We start from the raw sequence: 22642 nt of genomic DNA, 5'->3' as shown, positions 1-22642 counted from the left end.
TGCCCCAGTTTGACCAATTCTTCAGGGTATCCCCAATACACTCCTACCTTAGTGAGGTTGTAGGTATTCCTGTCCTCTTTTCTGCATCCTTTTCAGTTAGCTGCCTTCGTGCCATCCTCCAGAACTTGTCTTAAGCCTCCGTTCTTCTGGACGGTTTTGAGTGACTGTGACTGTGCCTTCCCATTAAACCCCTGCTGCCGCGGTGTCTGCATGCCTGTGAACTCCTCTTTAATCGATACCTCCTGCTGCATGATCACCTTGGCAGATGCTGACTTCGGCTCACCCCCTTCCCGCAAAGCCTCCTGTTGGAAGCCAGCTCTTTATTGGAAGGAATTGTGTCATCACAGCCTTGTGTATCTACAGTTCATGGCACAGAGCAGGTGCTCAGTAACTGTTTCAACTTGAATCTCTAAATGTACGCTTAAGCCAATCAACTTCTCTTGTGAACATCTTTCAGAAAAATGCCAGCGTAATAAAGTACAGGGATACTGAACGGAGACCAAGCTATGCACATGTTGTGGTTTTCTTCTGCAGACGCGACCTCAGACAATTTCGGATACAACCTGCTGACTTTCATCATCCTCTACAACAATCTGATTCCCATCAGTCTGCTGGTGACTCTCGAGGTTGTGAAGTACACACAAGCCCTCTTCATAAACTGGGTGAGAATCACACGGGGCTGGAAGCAGAGCTGCTGGGGACGTGTCCTTTCCTAATATCCTGTCGGAGCCTTAGTGATGAAGCTGGGCCTCCAGAAAAAGAGGAACGTCACTGATTTATAATTCGATCTGGGATTTCACTGCCTAGAGACTGGGCAAGGTTGTCCCTGAGCTAGTGGTGGTGGTGACTAGTCAACCTAGTGTCCCAGTTTCCTGGGCCATGAAACAGGCAGGTGCGCTCAGGAGTGTCAGTGGGATAATGGAGAAGAGGGCAAGCAGGTCCCTGTCTTCCAGTGCATGGGCATGAAGTGGCTGCAGCAGCTCATGCTTTATAGTGTAGAAGGAAAGCCCTCTTAGCTGTGTCTGCTTAAGTGTTCTTTATATCAAAATTCACAGTGACAGTGAACTTGGGTTCTGTTGCAAGAGTCCAAGTGGAATTTTCAAGGACCCACCATGGTCGTGAAGCACTGGACCTCAGCAGCTAGTATTTGATGACCAGACACTTTAATGTGCATTTTTTTTCTTCATGGGCATTTTTATTTGAGCTTCACAACAACGTTTTGAATGAGGTATTAGCTAAGCTCAGAAGTACGAGTTAGTCTACGTTAGGAAATGATCATCTGGAAGCCAAATCTTCTGGCTATAAATAAATACCATGTTTTCCCCTGTATCTCAGTGTCTTTCTACATAAATAGGCCCTGTATTTTCACCACTAAATTTAAAATTAGCATTTGTTTGAGTTACCTGTTTTGAGTTTCTTCTTAATCTAAATGAGTGATGAACGGTGGATATTTGCTGAAGTCCCCCCACTCCTTTCTCTCACTCAGGACACAGATATGTATTATCTGGGAAATGACACTCCTGCCATGGCCAGGACGTCAAACCTTAATGAAGAGCTTGGCCAGGTGAGAGCCTCTTGGGGACTTTGGGACAGTGATATGAGCACAGGGGCAGACAAGTGTTGGAAGAACTGTGGAGAGATTGTGCAAAAATAATTCTCCATAAAGGTGGTTTTGATGTCTGAAGAGCTCTGTAGTATTTGGAGGTATTATTCAATACAAATGTTAATTGATCTTGACTTGGTTTTTGAGACATGGATAGATCTTATCACCTAGAAGATCTTATCACCTGCAACAAATTTAGTACAAAAAATAAAGAGCAAGGTCACTTTGTATGCAGGATTGTTAATCAGGAGCAAATAAAGCAATGGCGATGATTAAGATGAATGGGTACTGAGTTGTTGTTCAGTTGCTAAGTTGTGTCTGACTCTTTGAGACCCCATGGACTGCAGCACACCAGGCTTCCCTGTCCTTCACTATCTTCCAGAGTTTGTTCACACTCATGTCCATTGAGTCAGTGATACTGTCTAACCATCTCATCCTCTGTTGCCCTCTTCTCCTTTTGCCCTTAATCTTTCTCAGCATCAAGGTGTTTCCCAACGAGTTGGCTCATTGGATCAGGTGGCCAAAGTATTGGAGCTTCAGTTTCATCATCAGTCCTTCCAGTGAATATTTAGTGTTGATTTCCTTTAGGGTTGACTGGTTTGATTTCCTTGCTGTCCAAGGAACTTTATGTGGGAGCTAATTTGAAGGATATAAATCCATAAAATCTCTCACATGTTCCTGCTTTCGTCTCTGTAATATTTCAAGGACCCAGTTTCTTTTCCACCATCACCCCCAAACCCCTATTGCCTTTTTACTAAGTTACACTTTGCATTATGTCCTTATTGTGAGTTGAAATCACTGCAAAGTCTAAGTCTGTTGAATGCACTGTAATTACAGATTATAATTTCACTTTATTTACTTATCTTATATGATTCTGCCAACAACCGCATGAAGCGAGTGCAGTATTTATCAAACTAAACCGGCCTTCTCTGAACCCTGCTCCAGTCTCCCAGCAGTTAATTCACCTCTCCTCAGTGTTTCTGCAACAGTCTCTCCAAACATAAATACAGTAAAAAAGAGTGACAGTGATATGTGTCTGTTTCCATCCTGGGATTTCGGAGCCTGTTCAAAGGTGTGGAGACGAGCTCTTTGGTCATCTTTGTCTGCCTTTATCATTTTAGCATAATGGTTAGCGTAACTTTGTTCTCAGATGCTGTTGAACTGGACCCAAATGATTGAAGGATTCAGTGTCCTCCAGCTCCCACGATGAGATGGTTCATCCTGAGAATAGGAAAAGTTTGCGTGGGGAAGTAGTTCTGAGTTGGAACTGAAAAGACAAGTCAAAAGCCAATAGGCAGAATAATAGAAAAATCTTAATTACTTATTATGAAATTGTCATTTTAAAAGATTTTGATATCATCTTTTAACTTTTAAAAAAGAAACAGAAAGAGATACTGCTTTTTGAAAGGCTGATTCTACTGAACTTTTTATACCCCTAGTCTTACTGCAGATAAAGCTTTTATTTAAACTTGTTTATGGTTAAAGAATTCATTACTTTAATAGTGTACTGATTTCATATTTCTGTGTACTATATGACTTCTTTAGGATCATTAATAATCATTACTTGAAGGCACTTTAAAAATAATTCTTAGTATTTGCTTATATTGTATCAGTTAGAAAAAGTCTAGAGTAAACAATTCTTGTTATTAATCTGTCTTGTATAAAAACAGTGCAGTGTGACTTCCCTAGCACGGTTCTTGGGAATTCCTGGAATCCATCTCACATCCAGCTGCAGTCACGACCCCTCTTTAGAAAGTCACTGAGAAACTGGAATTTTGCTGGAGACAGTTCTGTTAATTACTCCCCTCTCACTAATCTATGATGTAATTTCCCAGAAAGTTAGACATGGAGTAATGTTACTTAACCTTATAGCCAAACCCTTATGGACGTGGACGTTGAGTCCCAGAAGGCTGAGGTGACTTTTCCAACCTGCATGGTTCAGAGCCTGACCTGGACTCCCTTCCCTTGTGGTTCTGAGTTCTTTGCCGTTACCCCATCGTAGCATCCACCCAGGAGGGCAGACCGTAACAGCACATATGCCTGTGGGCTCCTCTCTTGTGCACTCAGTTAATCATGTCTAAATGGTTTGCTTATTGACTTTCACAGGAATTTCTCTTTTCACCTTTGTTTACTGAGAGCCTAGCGTGTTAAATTATAGAACTTTGTGCCTTAGAATGTTACGTTAATCTGTTGCAGTGCCACGCTGCCTTTATGTAACCTCACTATGATGGTGATTGAAAAGCTTAGTGTTCTGTGCTATTTCAGGACATGCTTTCTTAGTCCAACCAAGGGATGGAGTTTTAAAAACAAATATTTTGTGGTTGCCACTGTCTGAGTTTGTTGTCTTGATGTATTAAACACAAGAATGAATTCTGTGTAAATGTCATTGAGATGCCTTGTGGCGAAATTTAGTGCCTACTGATGTTAAATGGATTCAGGACTGTTACTGAAATTTCTTTTGTATGTTTCCACACACTTGGACTCCAGAATTGTGGTCTTAAGCTTTAAAATATATTAGTTTTACAATATATAATTATGATATATAACATATATTTAATTATAAAGTATGTTTTGCTTGCCTAAGGAAATTTACCTTTGAAAACTAATACAGATTTTGAAAAATGTAGAATAAAAGACTTCACTTAATGTGTCTCTGCATGTTATTACATTCTTGGCATATATTTTTCTCTTTGATTTAGGTAAAATATCTATTTTCTGACAAAACAGGAACTCTTACATGCAATATCATGAACTTCAAAAAGTGTAGCATTGCTGGGGTAACCTATGGGTGAGTGTCTTTATAACTTACTGAATTTTATTTGTATTCTTCCAACAAAAGAAGTTTATTTTTAGCCACTTAGTCAAATACCTTGACTTTCTGATACTTTGAAAGGGTATTTATAAGGGATTTGGTTTCATAATTACTACTGAAGATATTTGAAACTGAATGAGTCCCAATTTAAAACAGTTAAAACATGGTTATTTCTATAAATACTAACCTATGAGAAATCTCAAGGAATATGTAACTTTATATTTCCAATCTAGTAAGTATACATTTCTACTTCATGTTTTGATCGCAACACTTTCCTGTTTTAAAAGGAGCATAATGCATCTGGCTATGTTCTTATTTCTCAAAGTTTTGTGAGTCTGTATAAATTTTAGAATTGCTGTATTTCTGTGAAAAATGCCTTTGGAATTTTGATATGGATTGCATTGGGTCAGTGGATTTCTTTGGATAGTATAGACATTTCAACATTAATTCTTCCAATCCATGAGCACAGAACGTCTTTACATTCATTTGTGTTGCTGAATTTCTTTCAGTAATGTATTACATTTTTCAGTGTTTGATCTTTCATTCCTTTGGTTGAATTTATTCCTAAGTATTTCTTCTTTTTGATGCAAGTATAAGTGGAATTGTTTCCTTAATTTCTCCTTCTGATAGTTCTTTACTAATATATAGTAATGCAACAGATTTTTGTATAGTGATTTTGTATCTTGCAACTTCACTGAATTTGTTTTAACAGATTTTTGGTGGAATCTTTTAGAGTTTTTTTTGTATATAATATCATATCATCTATAAACAGTGACAGTTTTGTTTCTTCCTTTTCTATTTGGATACCTTTTACTTCTTTTTCTTGCCTAATTACTGTGGCTAGGACTTCTAATACTATGTTGAGAAAAAAAATAATAAGAGTGGGCATCTTTGTTTTATTCCTGATCTTAAAGGAAAAGCTTTCAGCTTTTCACTGTTGAGTATTATATTAGCCTTGGATTTGTCATATATTATATGGACTTTATTATATTGGGGTACATTCCTTACATACCCATTTTGCTGAGAGTTTTTTTTTTCATTATATGTGAATTTTGAATTTTATCAAATGCTTTTTCTGCATCTATTGAGGCAAATATATTGGGGCTTCCCTCATAGCTCAGTTTGTGAAGAATCTGCCTGCAATGCAGAAGACCCCAGTTTGATTTCTAAGTCGGGAAGATCCACTGGAGAAGGGATAGGCTACCCACTCCAGTATTCTTGGGCTTCTCTTGTGGCTCAGCTGGTAAAGAATCCACCTGCAACGTGGGAGACCTGGGTTTGATCCTTGAATTGGGAAGATCCCCTGGAGAAGGGAAAGGGTACCCACTCCAGTATTCTGGCCTGGAGAATTCTATGGACTGTATAGTCCATGGGTTCACAAAGAGTCAGACACAACTGAGCAATCTTCACTTTCACTTTCTTTCACTGAAGCAATTATATGATTTTATTCTTCATTTTGGTAATGTGGATGGTGCTGTCATATTGATTGCAGATACTAAACTGATCTTCCATCCTTAGAATAAACCCCACTTGATCATTGTGTATGACCCTTTTAATGTATTGTTGAATATGGTTTGCTAATATTTTACTGAGGATTTTTGTGTCTGTTATTCAGGAATATTGGCTTGTAATTTTCTTGTGATGTTCCTTTTCATTCAGTATCAGCGTAACGCTGACCTTGTAAAATGAGTTTGGAAGTGTTCCCTCCTCTTCTATTTTTTGAAAATGGTTGGTATTAATTCTTCTTTGAATGTTTGGTAGAATTCACTAGTGAAGCCTTCTGGTTCCAGACTTTTGTTGGGAGTTTTAGAATTACTGATGCAGTTTCTTTAGTAGTAATGGGTGTACTCAGATTTTCTGTGTAGGTTGTGTGTTACTAGGCCTTTATCCGTTTCTTTTGGGTTGTCAAATTCGTTACCATCTAATTGTTCGTAGTTGTCTTTTGTGATCCTTTCATTTCTGTAGTGTCAGTTGTAATGTCTTCTCTTTCATTTCTGATTGAGTCCCCTCTTTCTTGGTAAGTCTAACTAAAGGTTTCTTAACTTGATCTTTTCAAGGAAGCAACTTTTAGTTTCATTGATTTTTTTTTTTTTCTATTGACCTCTGAGTCTCTATTTCATCTATTTTTGTTCTAATCCTTATTTCCTTCCAACTTTGAGTTTTATTTGTTCCTTTTCTAGTTATTTTCGGTGTAAAGTTGTCTGAGATTTTTGTTTCTTGAGGTAGGCATTTATTGCTATAAAATGTCTCAGAATTGCTTTTGCTGCATTCTGCAAGTTTTAGTATTTCCATTTGTCTCTAGGTATTTTGGGATTTCATGTTTGATTTCTTCATTGATCCATTGGTTGTTCCTTCACATGATGTTTAATCATCACATATTTGTGAATCTTCCATTTCTTGGGGGGTGATTGAGTTTCAGTTTTGTATCTTGTGATAGGAAAAGATGCTTACTAGTTCAGTCTTCTTAAATTTACCAAGGCTTGTTTAGTAGCCTAATGGATGATCTGTGCTGAGCTTGTACTTTGTGTGAATACCTGTGTTTCTGATCACAGCTCTGTAACGACTCTGTTTCTCTCTCTGGCAGTCATTTTCCAGAACTGACAAGGGAACCATCCTCAGATGATTTCTCGTAAGTATATTTTAACAGTTCTTTCCACTTTAGTGGGAAAGGCTTTGGAACAGTTTTATATTAGCATTTCTCACCTGACTATTTTGAAAATAAAAGTTGCATGTTATTTCAAGAAAGAACCAGAATAAAAATGAAACACGAGTATGGTTTTGAAAGTCCAATCATGCTACAGGGCTTTTAACAAAAATACCCAGCTATCGGTCTGATACGTCCTGCTCACTTCCCACTTCCCAGCATAATATCTTTAAGGCCGTAACATACATGTTGTAGCATGTATCAGAGTTCCGTTCCTTTTGAAAGCTGAGTAATATTCCATATATATACACACCACGTTTTGTCTATTAATTCATCTGTTGTGTGGCTGTCTGGGTCCAGCACGGTTGTGTTTCAGTTGTTCACCCTTGTGATGGTGGGGATACACTCACTGCCCAGAATCATGAGAGAGGATTGTACCATGTGTTGCCAGCCTGTGGAGAGATCAAAATTCAAAGACTGAAAGATAGTCTCTACTGAATGCTTATCAGTTTTGCACCACTGAAAATTTATTAAGTCAAAACAATGTAAGTCAGGGACCATCCTTATTTTGTTTATAGTCAGGTGTGACATTTACTGTCTTGAGGTTTGAAATAATACACAATATTTCAAATCTTTAAAAGTTTAATATAAATTTTTAGGTTTTTTATGTGTGGTTCTTTCTGAAGACAGATTCTTCCTAGGTTTGAGTTAAAGGAACTTTGGAGCTGAGTAATATCTCCTATTCTCTTCTCAGCCGGATTCCTCCTCCACCTAGTGATTCCTGCGACTTTGATGACCCCAGGCTCTTGAAGAATATTGAGGATCATCATGTAAGGGCCATCATTCACTTCTGGGACATTAAACATCTTGTGATGCACTTGCATTTATGTATGTATGTAGCATCTTGAAAGTTGCTATTTTGGAACTTGGGGAAGAGATGTGGCTTCACTCCTATGGTGTTCGTACTTTAGGAAAATGGTCGGTTTGTGAAGAACACTTGGCATAACTTAATTTGGGGCCTAATTAAGTATGCAGTGAAGTTATAAAGTAATCACATCAGGATGAGTCTGATCGTAGACTTCGCTAGCATTTGAGATTTCTGTTGTTTTGTAAGATTTCTGCAAGACTCTTTCTTCATAGTTGTGAATCTAAGAGGTCATGTATTTGGAAAAGTAATCACAGTATCTTTTGGTTAGGATCATCTAGGAAACAAGATATAATAGGCAGGATTTATAGCATCCTACTTATGTGCTCGACATTTGAAGTACATTTCCTTTAGCACCTGAGTCACCTCAGAGAGATGATGGGGAGCTGCACGGAAAACGTGACTTGGCCAAAAGTTACCCAGCAAACAGATGGAGAAATGAGAGTCAGAATCTTAATCTGTTGGATTCTTAACTGTGATGTCACATTCTGAACTGTTGTAGCAAACCAGGATTTACTGCTGGTCCATATAAACGCATTTTTGTTCTACAGGCTATTCTGAAAAATACTAACTTTTTCAGTGATCAGAGCATTTCACAACCAGTTTAACCAGTATAAATGAGACCTAATATGACTTTTCTTAAAAAAAAAATCAGTTTTAAAATTAGGTAAACTCGAATCGAGCAACATTAAAACTTTATCTTTCCCAAATTTTGTGAAGAGATAGATATACTTATAATGTTCTCTGAATTTTCAGTGAGGAGGTCTGCTATACTATATTTCAGTTAGTGCCTATTTGTTGATGCTGGAAGTTTCCCAGCAGTGTTCTGAGATGTGAGCATGGAAGGCACCCACGCTCCCGGGCTGGGATGCAGCCGTCCTGCTTCAGCTCCAGAGATGCTGACCAGGTGGTCCAGGCTGCACAGAGGATGCTGCTGAAGGCTGTGCTCTGTGTCAGGATCACAGACGTTGATACTGTCATTTCCTGGATTTTGGTCTCAGAGGTAGATGGCGCTACTCGGCTAGAGGTCCTCTAAGCAGAAGAGAGGCGTCTCAGAAGAACCTTCTGTGGAGGAGTGGAGTGTTAATTAAGGATGTTAAAGAAACGAGCGCCAGTGAGGACTTGCTGTCTGAGAAAGGACTCAAGCGTCCTTATAGAGTGTCAGGTTGACAGTGATAATGCAGATGGATGGCTGCAATGGTCTGTTCACATTGGAATGAATGGTGAAGGGTAAGGAGAAAGTACAGGGTGGCAGCAGCAAGGGATTTAAACGGTCAAACAGCAAACTGGTCCATAAGAGACTCGTTCGCTTAGAAACAGTTTAAGGGTTTAGTTCACATCAAATACATCACAAGGTACCTGGAGTAGCGGGTTGTAACCCGCAGGAGATGAGCTGGATGACGAGCAGGTGTGCCTGGAGTCCACATCGGGGCTCCTGACCTCTGTTCTGAGGGGAGCAGGAAGGAGCCCCTGGATTCTAAGCAGGAGGTCCCTTGAGCCTGACCCTGAAGTAGGTCAGGGGCGTCCTGACAGCCGCTAATCTTGGCTCTGTTTGCAGCCCACCGCACCCTGCATCCAGGAGTTCCTGACCCTGCTGGCCGTGTGCCACACCGTGGTCCCCGAGAGGGATGGGGACAGCATCGTGTACCAGGCCTCCTCCCCAGGTGAGGCCCTGCGGCCGGGGTGCCCGCTGCCCCCTTCCCCGATCCCTGGGTGTTTGCGGCGCTGTTGCCGGCCCTGCCCTGCCACGCGCCGCCATGTGCCTCCGGTCTCCCGCTGGCTGCAGAGTGTCCTGGGGACCAGTTCCAGGTCCACGGCTTCTCCTCTGAGGGAGGTGCTCCTTTCTGGGCCCTAGTAGGGGGCGAGCAGTGAGTGGGCACCTTCTAGGTGCCCGGTCTTTACTGCAAGGAAGGCCAGGCGTCTGTCACTGGTGTGGGTTTTTTTCATGTGAAAAATAACACTTGCTGAACAGAATGCTATCCATCCCAGAAACAAGTCAATGCCTTCTCTGTTCTTTTTGACAGATGAAGCCGCTTTGGTCAAAGGGGCCCGGAAGCTGGGCTTTGTCTTCACAGCCAGAACGCCCTACTCTGTCATCATCGAGGCCGTAAGTGACAGCCCCGGGCACCGCCGGATGCTCCTGGTCACCCCCTTTCTGGAAGGCTGTCTGTTAAATATAATAACGTCTGTTGCAATCAGGAGAGCTGGTTGTCTGTGAAACTAGGCATGTTGAGAATTGACAGGTTGTGTGATTCTGCTGGCTCAGGGTTGTGTGGTTTTATGTTGTTGGCTCAGGGTTGTGTTTTTGCATTTCTATCATCTTTCTCTCTCAAAGGCACTACCCATGGTCTTCCACCCGCTGCTGTGGAATAATGTGCAGGAGAGAATGTGGGAAGCCTGATACTGGGTCTGTGGTTGTTGGGAATAATCCCCTATCCAGCCCCTGCCCCAACCCCATCCTCGGGGCGGGTCCATGTCTGTCTCTCTGAAGCCCTTGGTCTCTGACTCTAGTCTCTGGGGCTGGCAGAGCACGGAGTTGGCACTTAAATTTTTTTTTTTTGATATGGGTTTTTTCCCCCCCTTGAAATCAAGGCATTTGAATTTTTTCTGAGTTTCCCTTTCAAGGAGCCAGAGGGAGAAATTTGGGGATAAGAAAAGGTTTAAATCAGGAATGAGGTCAGATAGGGACCTTGGGGTGGCAGTAGGGACATGGGTGGGTGGGACGGGTGTTTTCTGTAATGAGCTGAGAGGGGCCACGCTCACTGTCTTGGTGGGTGAGGGACCTCTAACGATCCCCACCCTCCGTTTGGGGAGGACTTGTGGCTTTTTACAGCTCTTGGCTTTCTGCATCCTCGGATCTCATGGATGCGTGTGAAGTCCATGCCCATCTGGTATAATAAGTCCATGTTGTTCCCGACCTGGCGGCAGTCCATTCTTTTACTTACATGCAAAACTTATATCATATTCCGAGTTGTTTTCAGAATTCCCCTGAATTTGGGGTGTGGACACTTGGTAGCAAAACCTAACGGGACTGCCACAGGGCTGCATCTGTTCCGTGTGACTTTCACCTAGCCACATACCTTGCTGCACAGGCTACAGTCCACGGGATCACAAAGAGCTGGACACAACTGAGCGACTAACACTGCAGAAAACCCATGTGCTGCATAACAGGGTGCAGTCCCAGCCAGCCCTGTGGGAATGTAGTAGGGTGTAGTGTGTGTGTATACTTCTACAAAGTGCGAAAACTTCTGGATTCATGAGCCTAACTGGCCCCAGGTTTGGGATAGACCTGTGTAGCTCGTGTCCTTTGTTTATGTGTCTTGGAAATGACTCTGTCGCTAGCTAGTGGGATGGTCACTCCTGGTGGAGGAAATGAGAAGCTTCCACCAGAAGGGGGCGCTGGGACCCCACCAGACTAACTGCGGGGACCCGTACAGGTTGGAAGGCGTCTGACCGGGAATAGATGGAGAGAGTGAGAGAGCATGGAGGAGGGGAGGCGTGGGGAGCAGGTGTGAGTAGAGAGGTTTGAGTGGGGAGTCGGTTGTTTTGAGATGTTAATGCTTTGCACTTCAGGTAAGAGAGGTAAGAGCTTTTTATTTTTTCCTCCTCTAGATGGGACAGGAACAGACATTTGGAATCCTGAATGTCCTGGAATTCTCCAGGTATGTTTCTCTTTTCTTAAACTCTCTCTATATATACTGATCAGAAAGAAGAATCAGAGGGAGAGGGCGGGTCCTGATGGAAGATGTGCAAGGAGGCATGTGCTGGCGGGGGTGCTGGGGAGGAGCCGTGGAGGGACCTCAGTGCTAAATCACGAGGTTCTTGGAATCCATCATCTCTTTCCACTCCAGTCAAAAGAAGGCAGGATGAGATGCTTTTGAGTGAAGTGGGTTCATATTCAATCTTCCCCTTTGTTACCTGGCATGTGACTGAATATTTTTGAGCTGTGCAATAAGAGTACATGGACAGAGTATCATCAGAAGAAAATTAGATGCCCAGAGGAGGCACTCAAGGTCCCTATTTCTGTCTCTCCTGCCATCAGGAGCTGTGCTAGTGAGCTCAGAGGTTAAAGCGTTTGCCTGCAATGCAGGAGACCTGGGTTTGATCCCTGGGTTGGGAAGATCCCCTGGAGAAGGAAATGGCAACCCACTCCAGTATTCTTGCCTGGAGAATCCCATGGACAGAGGAGCCTGGTGGGCTACAGTCCACGGGGTCGCAAAGAGTTGGACACGACTGAGCGACTTCACTTCACTATGTCCCCTGTATGTAAATAAGACAGTAGGAGGCACACAAATTTCAACTTGGAGGAGGAAGTTAGGGAAAATGGAGATTGGGGCAGCCAGACCACCTTTTGGGCTGCTTACTGTTTAATCACAGGATGTGATTCTGTAAAACAGCAATGAGAGTTTTTTTCCTTTGTGTCTGTACTCTTACAGCGACAGAAAGAGAATGTCTGTGATAGTGCGAACTCCTTCAGGACAGCTTCGACTCTACTGTAAAGGGGCTGTAAGTACTGGCTGATGTCTGCACGGTGGGGGACCCCTGCTTCTCCCTTAACTGCCATTCTCTGCACCCCTCATGGGTCACCCAGTTGAAAGGCTCCTGAAGCTCACTGAGAGGTAAAAGCCCGCTGACCATGATGAGGGTTCAAGCCAGCGTGGCCAGGACAGTCAGTGGTTGGTTTCAGAAACAGTAGCTGGCTGTGTCCTCCAGAATCCTTGGTGTGTGAATTCTGATTGCCATTTTCCACCTTTGCATTGTGACTGGGAGAGATGCAATCATTTGTGTTGACCTGTGATCTTTTTAGGATTTCCCGGGTGGTAAAGAAGCCCCCTGCCAATGCAGGAGACGTAAGAGATGTGGGTTCGGACCCTGGGTCAGGAAGTTTCCCTGGAGGAGGGCATGGCAACCCACTCCAGCATTGTTGCCTGGAGAATCCCATGGACAGAGGAGCCTGGGAGGTAACAGTCGAGGGGCTCGCACAGAGTCAGACACGACTGAAGCGACTTAATCTTTTAAGGATTCTGGTGTGTATTTTTTTCTTTAGTAGTTCTCAGTATTTGTGGTTTTTATTCACCACAGAGGCTGTGTGGCAGGCTTGAGGCAGTGTCCATCTGTGGTCCATCATCACTCTGGTCCCCTCTGGTTACTTCCTACGTCAGGCTTTTTGTCCTCTGCCTCCTGGTCATTGAATCTAAATCTTTAGGGAAAGATGCTGTTGTTTATGAGCCTGACTCACAAAACTACATTCTGTAAAACTGTGGTCTTATGTGTTGAAGGAAAGCTTTATTAAGGTCTGCTCTTGAGTCTGTGTCGGGAAATATGAAATAATACTAGGATCAACGATACATTGGGAATCTTACTGATCTTTACCAATTGTGGGAAGAAGTATTTGAGCACACTGTCACCAGAGTTTTTAAAAGTGGGCAATGTGTGTGAATTCTAAAGGCATCCTGTGTGAATTCATTAAGGTCCAGATTATGCTAGGGTTGACTCTTTGCGACCCCATGGACTGCAGTGCACCAGGCTTGCCTGTCCTTCACCATCTCCCAGAGTCTTCTCAAACTCAAGTGAGTTTGTCGGTGATCACTTGAGTCAGTGGTGCCATCCAACCATCTTATCCTCTGTGTTCCCTTCTCCTCTTGCCCTCAGTCTTTCCTGGCATCAAGATCTTTTCCAATGAGTTGGCTCTTTGCATCAGGTGCCCGAAGTATTATAGGATTTAATTTTTTCCAACTTGCCTCCCCCCAAACCAAACTAGATTTAAAAAATTTGGGGGGGAGCCTAAAACGTTGCTGTTTGTAACATATTTGCTGCATCATCTGTGGCCTGCAATTCTCCAGCCCTACTTTTGTAGGTTATGTGAATAATCCCTGGGTGATGAACTGTCTATACCATGTGTTCTCAGCTGAATTGGATTCTGTGCCAGGCAGGTTGTGCCCACCCCCAGGTGGGAGTCCGGCAGCGCTAGGAAGAGATTGCACACTTGAACAGTATAGGGTATGTGTTTATGCTTCCCACTTCTGCAAAGGATATTATAAACTCCACTGGGAGCTTCGCAGATCTGAGTGAATGTGGGCCCCTTTGTGTTCCTGATTATTTATCCTCCCGACACCCAGGGTCCTCCTCAATTTGTGGACCCACAGCCGATTTGCTTTCCATAGCTCATGACTGCATCCAGCCCAGAGCTGTCCTTTCCCTTCCCCACTCAGGCGTGCACTGGATTGAAACCAGGAAGTCAGAGCTGGGCTTGCGGCGCTGAAGGGTCAGCTGGCCTAACGGTTTGCCAATTACAGCGTTTCCCTGTTTTATAGGATAATGTGATTTTTGAGAGGCTTTCAAAAGATTCAAAATACATGGAGGAGACTCTCTGCCACCTGGAGTACTTTGCCACGGAAGGTGAGTGGAGTTTGGAAATGTTATTTCTGCCGTCAGAGCTGTGCTTTCAGGGAGCACTCCAGTGAGCCTTCACGTTCACGTGTCATCTCTGGGGAGCACTTGGCTTGCTTCACAGGCAAGTGGTGGTCTCGTGCCAACCCCGTCCCCACCCTGGTGTTCTGTGCCGCTGGCAGTGACAAGAGTTGAGGCCCCAGACCAGCTGTGCTCTGCGACCTACACAGGAACCCCCCAGCTCTTAACCCAGGGGACGCAGGTGAGGCAGGTTCACACCTGACGCTGCACAGAATCGTCTTCTAGTCCCTTTCTGGAAAACTCCCCTTGTTGGTGTTTTCCTTATGACACTGGCTTGCCCTTGACTTCCGGCGAGAATAACCTACTGAACCCACAGAGAACAGGAAAGGAGTTCTCTGCAGGGCTTTAGACAGACTGTTGTCAGGATCCCCTGCACATGGGTGCAGTGAGAGCCGGGCCCCTGCGTGAGTGCTGGCCACTGCTTCCTCATCTCCCTGGGCTCCCGTGGGCACGTGTACCCATGTCTGTGCACACACATGCACACACGGGGATGTAGGGGCACACACACGCACACATGAGAACACAGTCCCGCTGAGGAGGACACACACACAGGGGGACATAGGGGACACACATGGGAACACACATGCACACCTGGGAACACACTCCCACTGAGGGACACACACACACGGGGACATGGGGAAACACACATGGGAACACATATGCACACATGGGAACACACTCCCACACAGGGACACACACACATGGCGACATGGGGGAACACATGTGCACACCTGGGAACACACTCCCACACAGGGACACATGCACACAGGGACATGGGGGAACACACGTGCACACCTGGGAACACACTCCCACACAGGGACACATGCACACAGGGACATGGGGGAACACACGTGCACACCTGGGAACACACTCCCACACAGGGACACATGCACACATGGACACATGCACACATGGGAACACACTCCCACCGAGGGACACACACACATGGAAACATGGGGAAACACACATGCACACCTGGGAACACACTCCCACACAGGGACACATGCACACATGGACACATGCACACATGGGAACACACTCCCACCGAGGGACACACACACACACACAGGGACATGGAGGAACACACATGCACACCTGGGAACACACTCCCACACAGGGACACATGCACACACGGGAACACACTCCCACTGAGGGACACACACACACGGGGACATGGGGAAACACACATGGGAACACATATGCACACATGGGAACACACTCCCACACAGGGACACACACACATGGCAACATGGGGGAACACACGTGCACACCTGGGAACACACTCCCACACAGGGACACATGCACACAGGGACATGGGGGAACACACGTGCACACCTGGGAACACACTCCCACACAGGGACACATGCACACATGGACACATGCACACATGGGAACACAGTCCCACCGAGGGACACACACACACACACAGGGACATGGAGGAACACACATGCACACCTGGGAACACACTCCCACACAGGGACACATGCACACACGGGAACACACTCCCACCGAGGAACACACACACGGAGACAGAGGGGAACACACATGCACACCTGGGAACACACTCCCACACAGGGACACATGCACACACGGGAACACACTCCCACCAAGGGACACATACACACATGGGGACATGGGGGAACACACATGCACACCTGGGAACACACTCCCACACAGGGACACATGCACACACGGGAACACACTCCCACCGAGGGACACACACACACACGGAGACATAGGGGAGCACACATGCACACCTGGGAACACACTCCCACACAGGGACATATGCACACACGGGAACACACTCCCACCAAGGGACACATACACACATGGGGACATGGGGGAACACACATGCACACCTGGGAACACACTCCCACACAGGGACACATGCACACACGGGAACACACTCCTACCGAGGGACACACACACACACACAGGGACATGGGGGAACACACGTGCACACCTGGGAACACACTCCCACACAGGGACACATGCACATGCACACACACAGCCTGGCTGATTGAAGCCTGTGTCTTTTGCGCGGTGGCGTGCTGGGCCTTTGTTGCTGTCTGACAGGTGCTCCTGCCCTCCAGCCCTGGCTCCTCCTGGGTGTGGGTCATGCCCAGGTCTTGCCCTGCTCTGTTGCTGGGGGCTCACTCTTATGGCTTCTTCTCTACTGTCAGCATCTATAGAAGAGCTGGTTTATATTAAAATAGAATTGCTTTTAAATTCCCCTTTTGAGCATGTGAACGTGGAGTCAGAGTGACCCTACAAAGCTGATGGTCTGTATCACTTTTGCACACACTGGTGGGGTCACGCGGTATCTCCCGGAGGTAAGTCCCCTGCTGGCTCATCACCAGCAGCCTCACCGAGAGACCCTGGGGCTGTCTTGCAGGCTTGCGGACTCTGTGTGTGGCTTACGCTGACCTCACTGAGCGGGATTACGAGGAGTGGCTCAAAGTCTACCAGGAAGCCAGCACCATCCTGAAGGACCGCACTCAGCGGCTGGAGGAGTGCTATGAGATCATCGAGAAGGTAACAGCACGTGGCAGGGTTGTTATTGCCCAGTGACACCCAGCAGGCAGACAGTCTGTGAGCAGGGCTCCTTTTGCTCTACCTGCACAGTGATGCTGTCTTATGAGTATCTTAACTCACCATTAGCTTTTTTTTTGTTTTTTTCTCACTAGGAAATTATAATTTATTGAACAAAAAAATTGGCAGCCTGATAACTTACTTTATGACATATTATCCTTATGTAACAGTTACTGGTTATTTGAAACTTTTCATAAAACGAGTTCATTAAATCAATGAAGTACATCAGTGAAGAAAGATACACTTTGGAAAAACACAAAACCAAGTAAAAAGTCATCATTAGTTTTTAATCATTTCTCTGCTTTAAGAAACCATCAGTTTTTATGGGGTACTGGAAAGGTCTATCCACCGTCTGCCAAGCATTCGTGTCTTAAGTATCAGGGCAAAAACAGCATCGATGACGTTCTGGGCTGGCCTGAGATGAGGCTTAATGAGATTAGTTGACCCTATTGAGTTTCCTGGGCCGATAGAATGCCTAGGCTGGTTGGACATCTCACGTACCGTTGTCACACTTTCTATCCCAACACGGTTTGAGCTCTGCCTTTGCTGCTTCACGTTGCTGGTGTGGATTTTGTTGTTATTTCTGTTTCTCCCAAGATGTGAATTAGCTTTCTACAGGCTGATCCCCTGAAATCTGGAAGCCGGATTTCAGCCTTTTGTTTCATGTCAGCAACTGTTGGTTCGTCTGTTTTCCAGTTTCAGTAGCTTCAAAGTCATTGCTTGCTAGCTTTTCTCATTCCTTTTGCTTTTTGCCCCCTTGTTTGTCATTTTAATGAAATTTGGGTGCAGATGGAGCTGAATTCACGTGTCCTTTTACCCTGATTCTCTGAAGATTCCAGTATTTACTTTGTGAATCATAAAGCAATGAAATAGATGAAGTACCCATGTGGCCCCATGCTAGCGGTGGGCACTCAGGACATCGTTGGCTTGCTGGTCACTGAATCATTTCTTCTCCGGTGTTAGCTGGACCACTGTCCCTTGCTTGTCAGTGAAGTGAGAGGGAGGGCTCAGTCCTGTTAGTGTCCCCAGGGTGACTTGCCCAAGTGCTCTGCTGCTGGACGGTCTCCATCTCATGATGCCTGGGTACCCAGAAGTAGATGATGAGTGCTGGCCTGTGTGTGTGTGTGGGGAGCGGGGGCTCTAGCCTTGTGGATGGTTTGGAAATGCCACACATGTCTGTCATTAATTATCTGCAAACAAAGGTTTCATGCAGAGGAAGTAAGGTAATTCAGGACTTTTGACCACCTTTCCTTTGTGAGGAGTGTTGTCATTCATGCCGCTCACATGTTTCCACATCTTTAACTGAAGCTGTTTTTCAATCCAGAATCTACTGCTACTTGGAGCCACCGCCATAGAAGATCGACTTCAGGCAGGTGTGCCGGAAACCATAGCAACTCTGCTGAAGGCTGAGATTAAAATATGGGTGTTGACAGGCGACAAACAAGAAACTGCTATTAATATAGGTAATTCATTAAAAAAATAATTTCCCGATGCTGATTCTTGTCTTGTGTTTTTAAAGTCTTGTAGAAGTGTCCATGGGCTCCTCAGACACACTGACAGATGGTGTTTTATAGAATTCTTCATTCACAAGGTCGAGAAAAGTTTACTGAAACGAAATGAACATGCTCTTTATGAGCATTATCTGCCTGTTATAAACATTAAAACTATGATACCTTCCTGAAAAGTAATTGGACACACTTATAGGGCTTCCCTAGTGGTTCAGCAGCAAAATATCCACCTGCAATGTAGGAGACACAGGAGAGGCTGGTTCGATCCCTGGGTTGGGAAGATCCCCTGGAGTAGGAAATGGCAACCCACTCTAGTATCCTTGCCTGGAAAACCTCATGGACAGAGGAGCCTGGTAGGCTACAGTCCATGGATTAAAGAGTCAGACAGGACTGAGTGACTGAGTATGCATTCATAAAACCTAGAGAATTTAAGAGTTGATGAGAGCTTGATTTTCTTATTACTTTTTTCATAAAAATTTAGTCTAAGAGACTAAGCATATTTTCATTAAATTTAAATGTGTGTTACTATTTTATGTAGTTATAGCCATTTTAATGATTTTTACCAATTGATATGTTTTTCTAAGAGTCTTGCATTTTTCCCTTCCCTGTATGAGTTGATAACCTCTTTGGTTTCTAAGTATTGCAGAAATGAAAATTGAAGAAAGGGAATTTAAGTCCAAATGACTTGATGAGTGTTGCTGAAGATGGCTTTATTTCTTGTTTATGGCTGAGTAGTATTCCACTCAGAGAAGGAAATGGCAACCCACTCCAGTGTTCTTGCCTGGAGAATCCCAGGGATGGGGGAGCCTGGTGGGCTGCCATCTCTGGGGTCGCACAGAGTCAGACATGACTGAAGTGACTTAGCAGCAGCAGCAGCAGTATTCCACTGTGTATATGCCACTAAATTTGGCCTTGGAATGAGGAATGAAGCAGGGCCAAGACTAATAGAGTTTTGCCAAGAAAATGCACTGGTCATAGCAAACACCCTCTTCCAATAACACAAGAGAAGACTCTACACGTGGACATCACCAGATGGTCAACACCAAAATCTGATTGATTATATTCTTTGCAGCCAAAGGTGGAGAAGCTCTATACCGTCAGGAAAAACAAGACTGGGAGCTGACTGTGGCTCAGATCATGAACTCCTTATTGCCAAATTCAGACTCAAATTGAAGACAGTAGGGAAAACTGCTAGATCATTCAGGTATGACCTAAATCAAATCCCTTATGATTATACAGTGGAAGTGAGAAATAGATTTAAGGGCCTAGATCTTATACATAGAGTGCCTGATGAACTATGGACTGAGGTTCGTGACATTGTACAGGAGACAGGGATCAAGACCATTCCCATGGAAAAGAAATGCAAAAAAGCAAAATGGCTGTCTGGGGAGGCCTTACAAATAGCTGTGAAAAGAAGAGAGGCAAAAAGCAACGGAGAAAAGGAAAGATATAAGCATCTGAATGCAGAGTTCCAGAGAATAGCAAGAAGAGATAAGAAAGCCTTCTTCAGTGATCAATGCAAAGAAATAGAGGAAAAGAACAGAATGGGAAAGACTAGAGATCTCTTCAAGAAAATTAGAGATACCAAGGGAACATTTCATGCAAAGATGGGCTCGATAAAGGACAGAAATGGTCTGGACCTAACAGAAACAGAAGATATTAAGAAGAGGTGGCAAGAATACACAGAAGAACTGTACAAAAACGATCTTCATGACCAAGATAATCACGATGGTGTGATCACTCATCTAGAGCCAGACATCCTGGATGTGAAGTCAAGTGGGCCTTGGAAAGCATCGCTGCGAACAAAGCTAGTGGAGGTGATGGAATTCCAGTGGAGCTCTTTCAAATCCTAAAAGATGATGCTGTGAAAGTGCTTCACTCAATATGCCAGCAGATTTGGAAAACTCAGCAGTGTCCACAGGACTGGAAAAGGTCAGTTTTCATTCCAATTCCAAAGAAAGGCCAATGCCAAAGAATGCTCAAACTACCACACAATTGCACTCATCTCACATGCTAGTAAAGTAATGCTCAAAATTCTCCAAGCCAGGCTTCAGCAATACGTGAACCGTGAACTTCCTGATGTACAAGCTGGTTTTAGAAAAGGCAGAGGAACCAGAGATCAAATTGCCAACATCCGCTGGATCATGGAAAAAGCAAGAGAGTTCCAGAAAAACATCTATTTCTGCTTTATTGACTATGCCAAAGCCTTTGACTGTGTGGATCACAATAAACTGTGGAAAATTCTGAGAGAGATGGGAATACCAGACTACCTGACCTGCCTCTTGAGAAATCTGTATGCAGGTCAGGAAGCAGCAGTTAGAACTGGACATGGAACAACAGACTGGTTCCAAATCGGGAAAGGAGTATGTCAAGGCTGTATATTGTCACCCTGCTTATTTGACTTATATGCAGAGTACATCATGAGAAACGCTGGGCTGGAAGAAGCACAAGCTGGAATCAAGATTGCTGGGAGAAATATCAATAACCTCAGATATGCAGATGACACCACCCTTATGGCAGAAAGTGAAGAGGAACTAAAAAGCCTCTTGATGAAAGTGGAAGTGGAGAGTGAAAAAGTTGGCTTAAAGCTCAACATTCAGAAAACGAAGATCATGGCATCCAGTCCCATCACTTCATGGGAAATAGATGGGGAAACAGTGGAAACAGGGTCAGAGTTTATTTTTGGGGGCTCCAAAATCACTGCAGATGGTGATTGCAGCCATGAAATTATAAGATGCTTACTCCTTGGAAGAAAAGTTATGACTAACCTAGAGAGCATATTCAAAAGCAGAGACATTACTTTGCTGACTAAGGTCCGTCTAGTCAAGGCTATGATTTTTCCAGTGGTCATGTATGGATGTGAGAGTTGGACTGTGAAGAAGGCTGAGCACTGAAGAATTGATGCTTTTGAACTGTGGTGTTGGAGAAGACTCTTGAGAGTCCCTTGGACTGCAAGGAGATCCAACCAGTCCGTTCTGAAGGAGATCAGCCCTGGGATTTCTTTGGAAGGAATGATGCTAAAGCTGAAGCTCCAGTACTTTGGCCACCTCATGCGAAGAGTTGACTCATTGGAAAAGACTCTGATGCTGGGAGGGATTGGGGGCAGGTGGAGAAGGGGATGACAGAGAATGAGATGGCTGGATGGCATCACGGACTTGATGGACGTGAGTCTGAGTGAACTCGGGGAGCTGGTGATGGACAGGGAGGCCTGGTGTGCTGCGATTCATGGGGTTGCAAAGAGTCGGACACGACTGAGCGACTAAACTGAACTGAACTGAGCTGAAGGGCATCAGTTGAGCCTGCAGAGGATGCAATGTAGATCTCTAGACTTGATGTTGGACTTGTCCACATCAGACCACAGGCAACGGCTGTGAGCAGCCTGAGGTCATGCTCCAGATCAAGGACAATTGTCAGCCTCTGTTCTAGTCCCATGTTCTTCAAACCTTCTGTGATATGAGCTGTTATCCATCTGTCTCCCACTATATGGACTGGATATTTTGTACATTTGAGTTTGTCCTATGTGTATGTTAGGGTACCCAGAAGGTACTTGGGAAGCAGATCAAGTGTCTAGCAGTTCTCCTTCTAGCTGGAGTAAGGAGAAGAGTCCTGAAAGCCAATTTTGCTGTGCTGGGGGGTTTCTCTACTCTGTCTTCGGTCTTTACACGTCAGCAGTCTTAGAGCCTTGGGAGCTGGAGACATCAGAGTCTACAAGGTCTCACTCTACTTAATGACCCAGCTAGTTAGTGCTGGGTCTCGGGGCCATGAATCCTGGTGCAGGATGCATTTTAAACAGATTCACACAGCTTTCACGAACACCCTTCTCCAAAATTTGACTTAGAAAACCCTAGAGAAGGTACTTTATTTCATGCATTCTAAGACATACATTGTTTTCATATTTTACTGCTTCCAAAGTTGGAATGTCTTATGACTGTTGACTCTTATGGTTTTTAACTGGCAACGTTTCCCTTTAGAGTTGACATTTGGTGTTTGGTGCTATTGGCTGTCTGTAGTATTTGCTCTATCTCTTGTCATTTATCTACCACCTGTCCACCCATCTGTCTGAGTTTGAAAATTTATTTGAAGCATT

At 44.4% G+C, this 22642-nt stretch overlaps 1 protein-coding gene across 2 annotated transcripts in view; it reads left to right on the top strand.

Moving 5' to 3' along the window:
• Positions 1-22642, top strand: part of ATP8A2 (ATPase phospholipid transporting 8A2) — a 402437-nt gene that overhangs the window by 57123 nt on the left and 322672 nt on the right. For both annotated transcript variants that reach the window (XM_068984498.1, XM_068984497.1), the window contains exons 11-22: positions 535-662; positions 1487-1564; positions 4303-4391; positions 7000-7044; positions 7814-7889; positions 9543-9648; positions 10009-10091; positions 11597-11646; positions 12421-12490; positions 14299-14383; positions 16851-16990; positions 18372-18510. In XM_068984498.1, coding sequence (XP_068840599.1) covers positions 535-662; positions 1487-1564; positions 4303-4391; positions 7000-7044; positions 7814-7889; positions 9543-9648; positions 10009-10091; positions 11597-11646; positions 12421-12490; positions 14299-14383; positions 16851-16990; positions 18372-18510 — 1089 coding nt within the window. The remainder of the gene's footprint in view (positions 1-534; positions 663-1486; positions 1565-4302; positions 4392-6999; positions 7045-7813; positions 7890-9542; positions 9649-10008; positions 10092-11596; positions 11647-12420; positions 12491-14298; positions 14384-16850; positions 16991-18371; positions 18511-22642) is intronic.

This window comes from Capricornis sumatraensis, chromosome 12 (assembly GCF_032405125.1).
Source record: "Capricornis sumatraensis isolate serow.1 chromosome 12, serow.2, whole genome shotgun sequence".
Classification (NCBI taxonomy): domain Eukaryota; kingdom Metazoa; phylum Chordata; class Mammalia; order Artiodactyla; family Bovidae; genus Capricornis; species Capricornis sumatraensis.
Note: the sequence above shows the minus strand (reverse complement) of the source record. Positions and strands in the feature narration are given on the sequence as shown.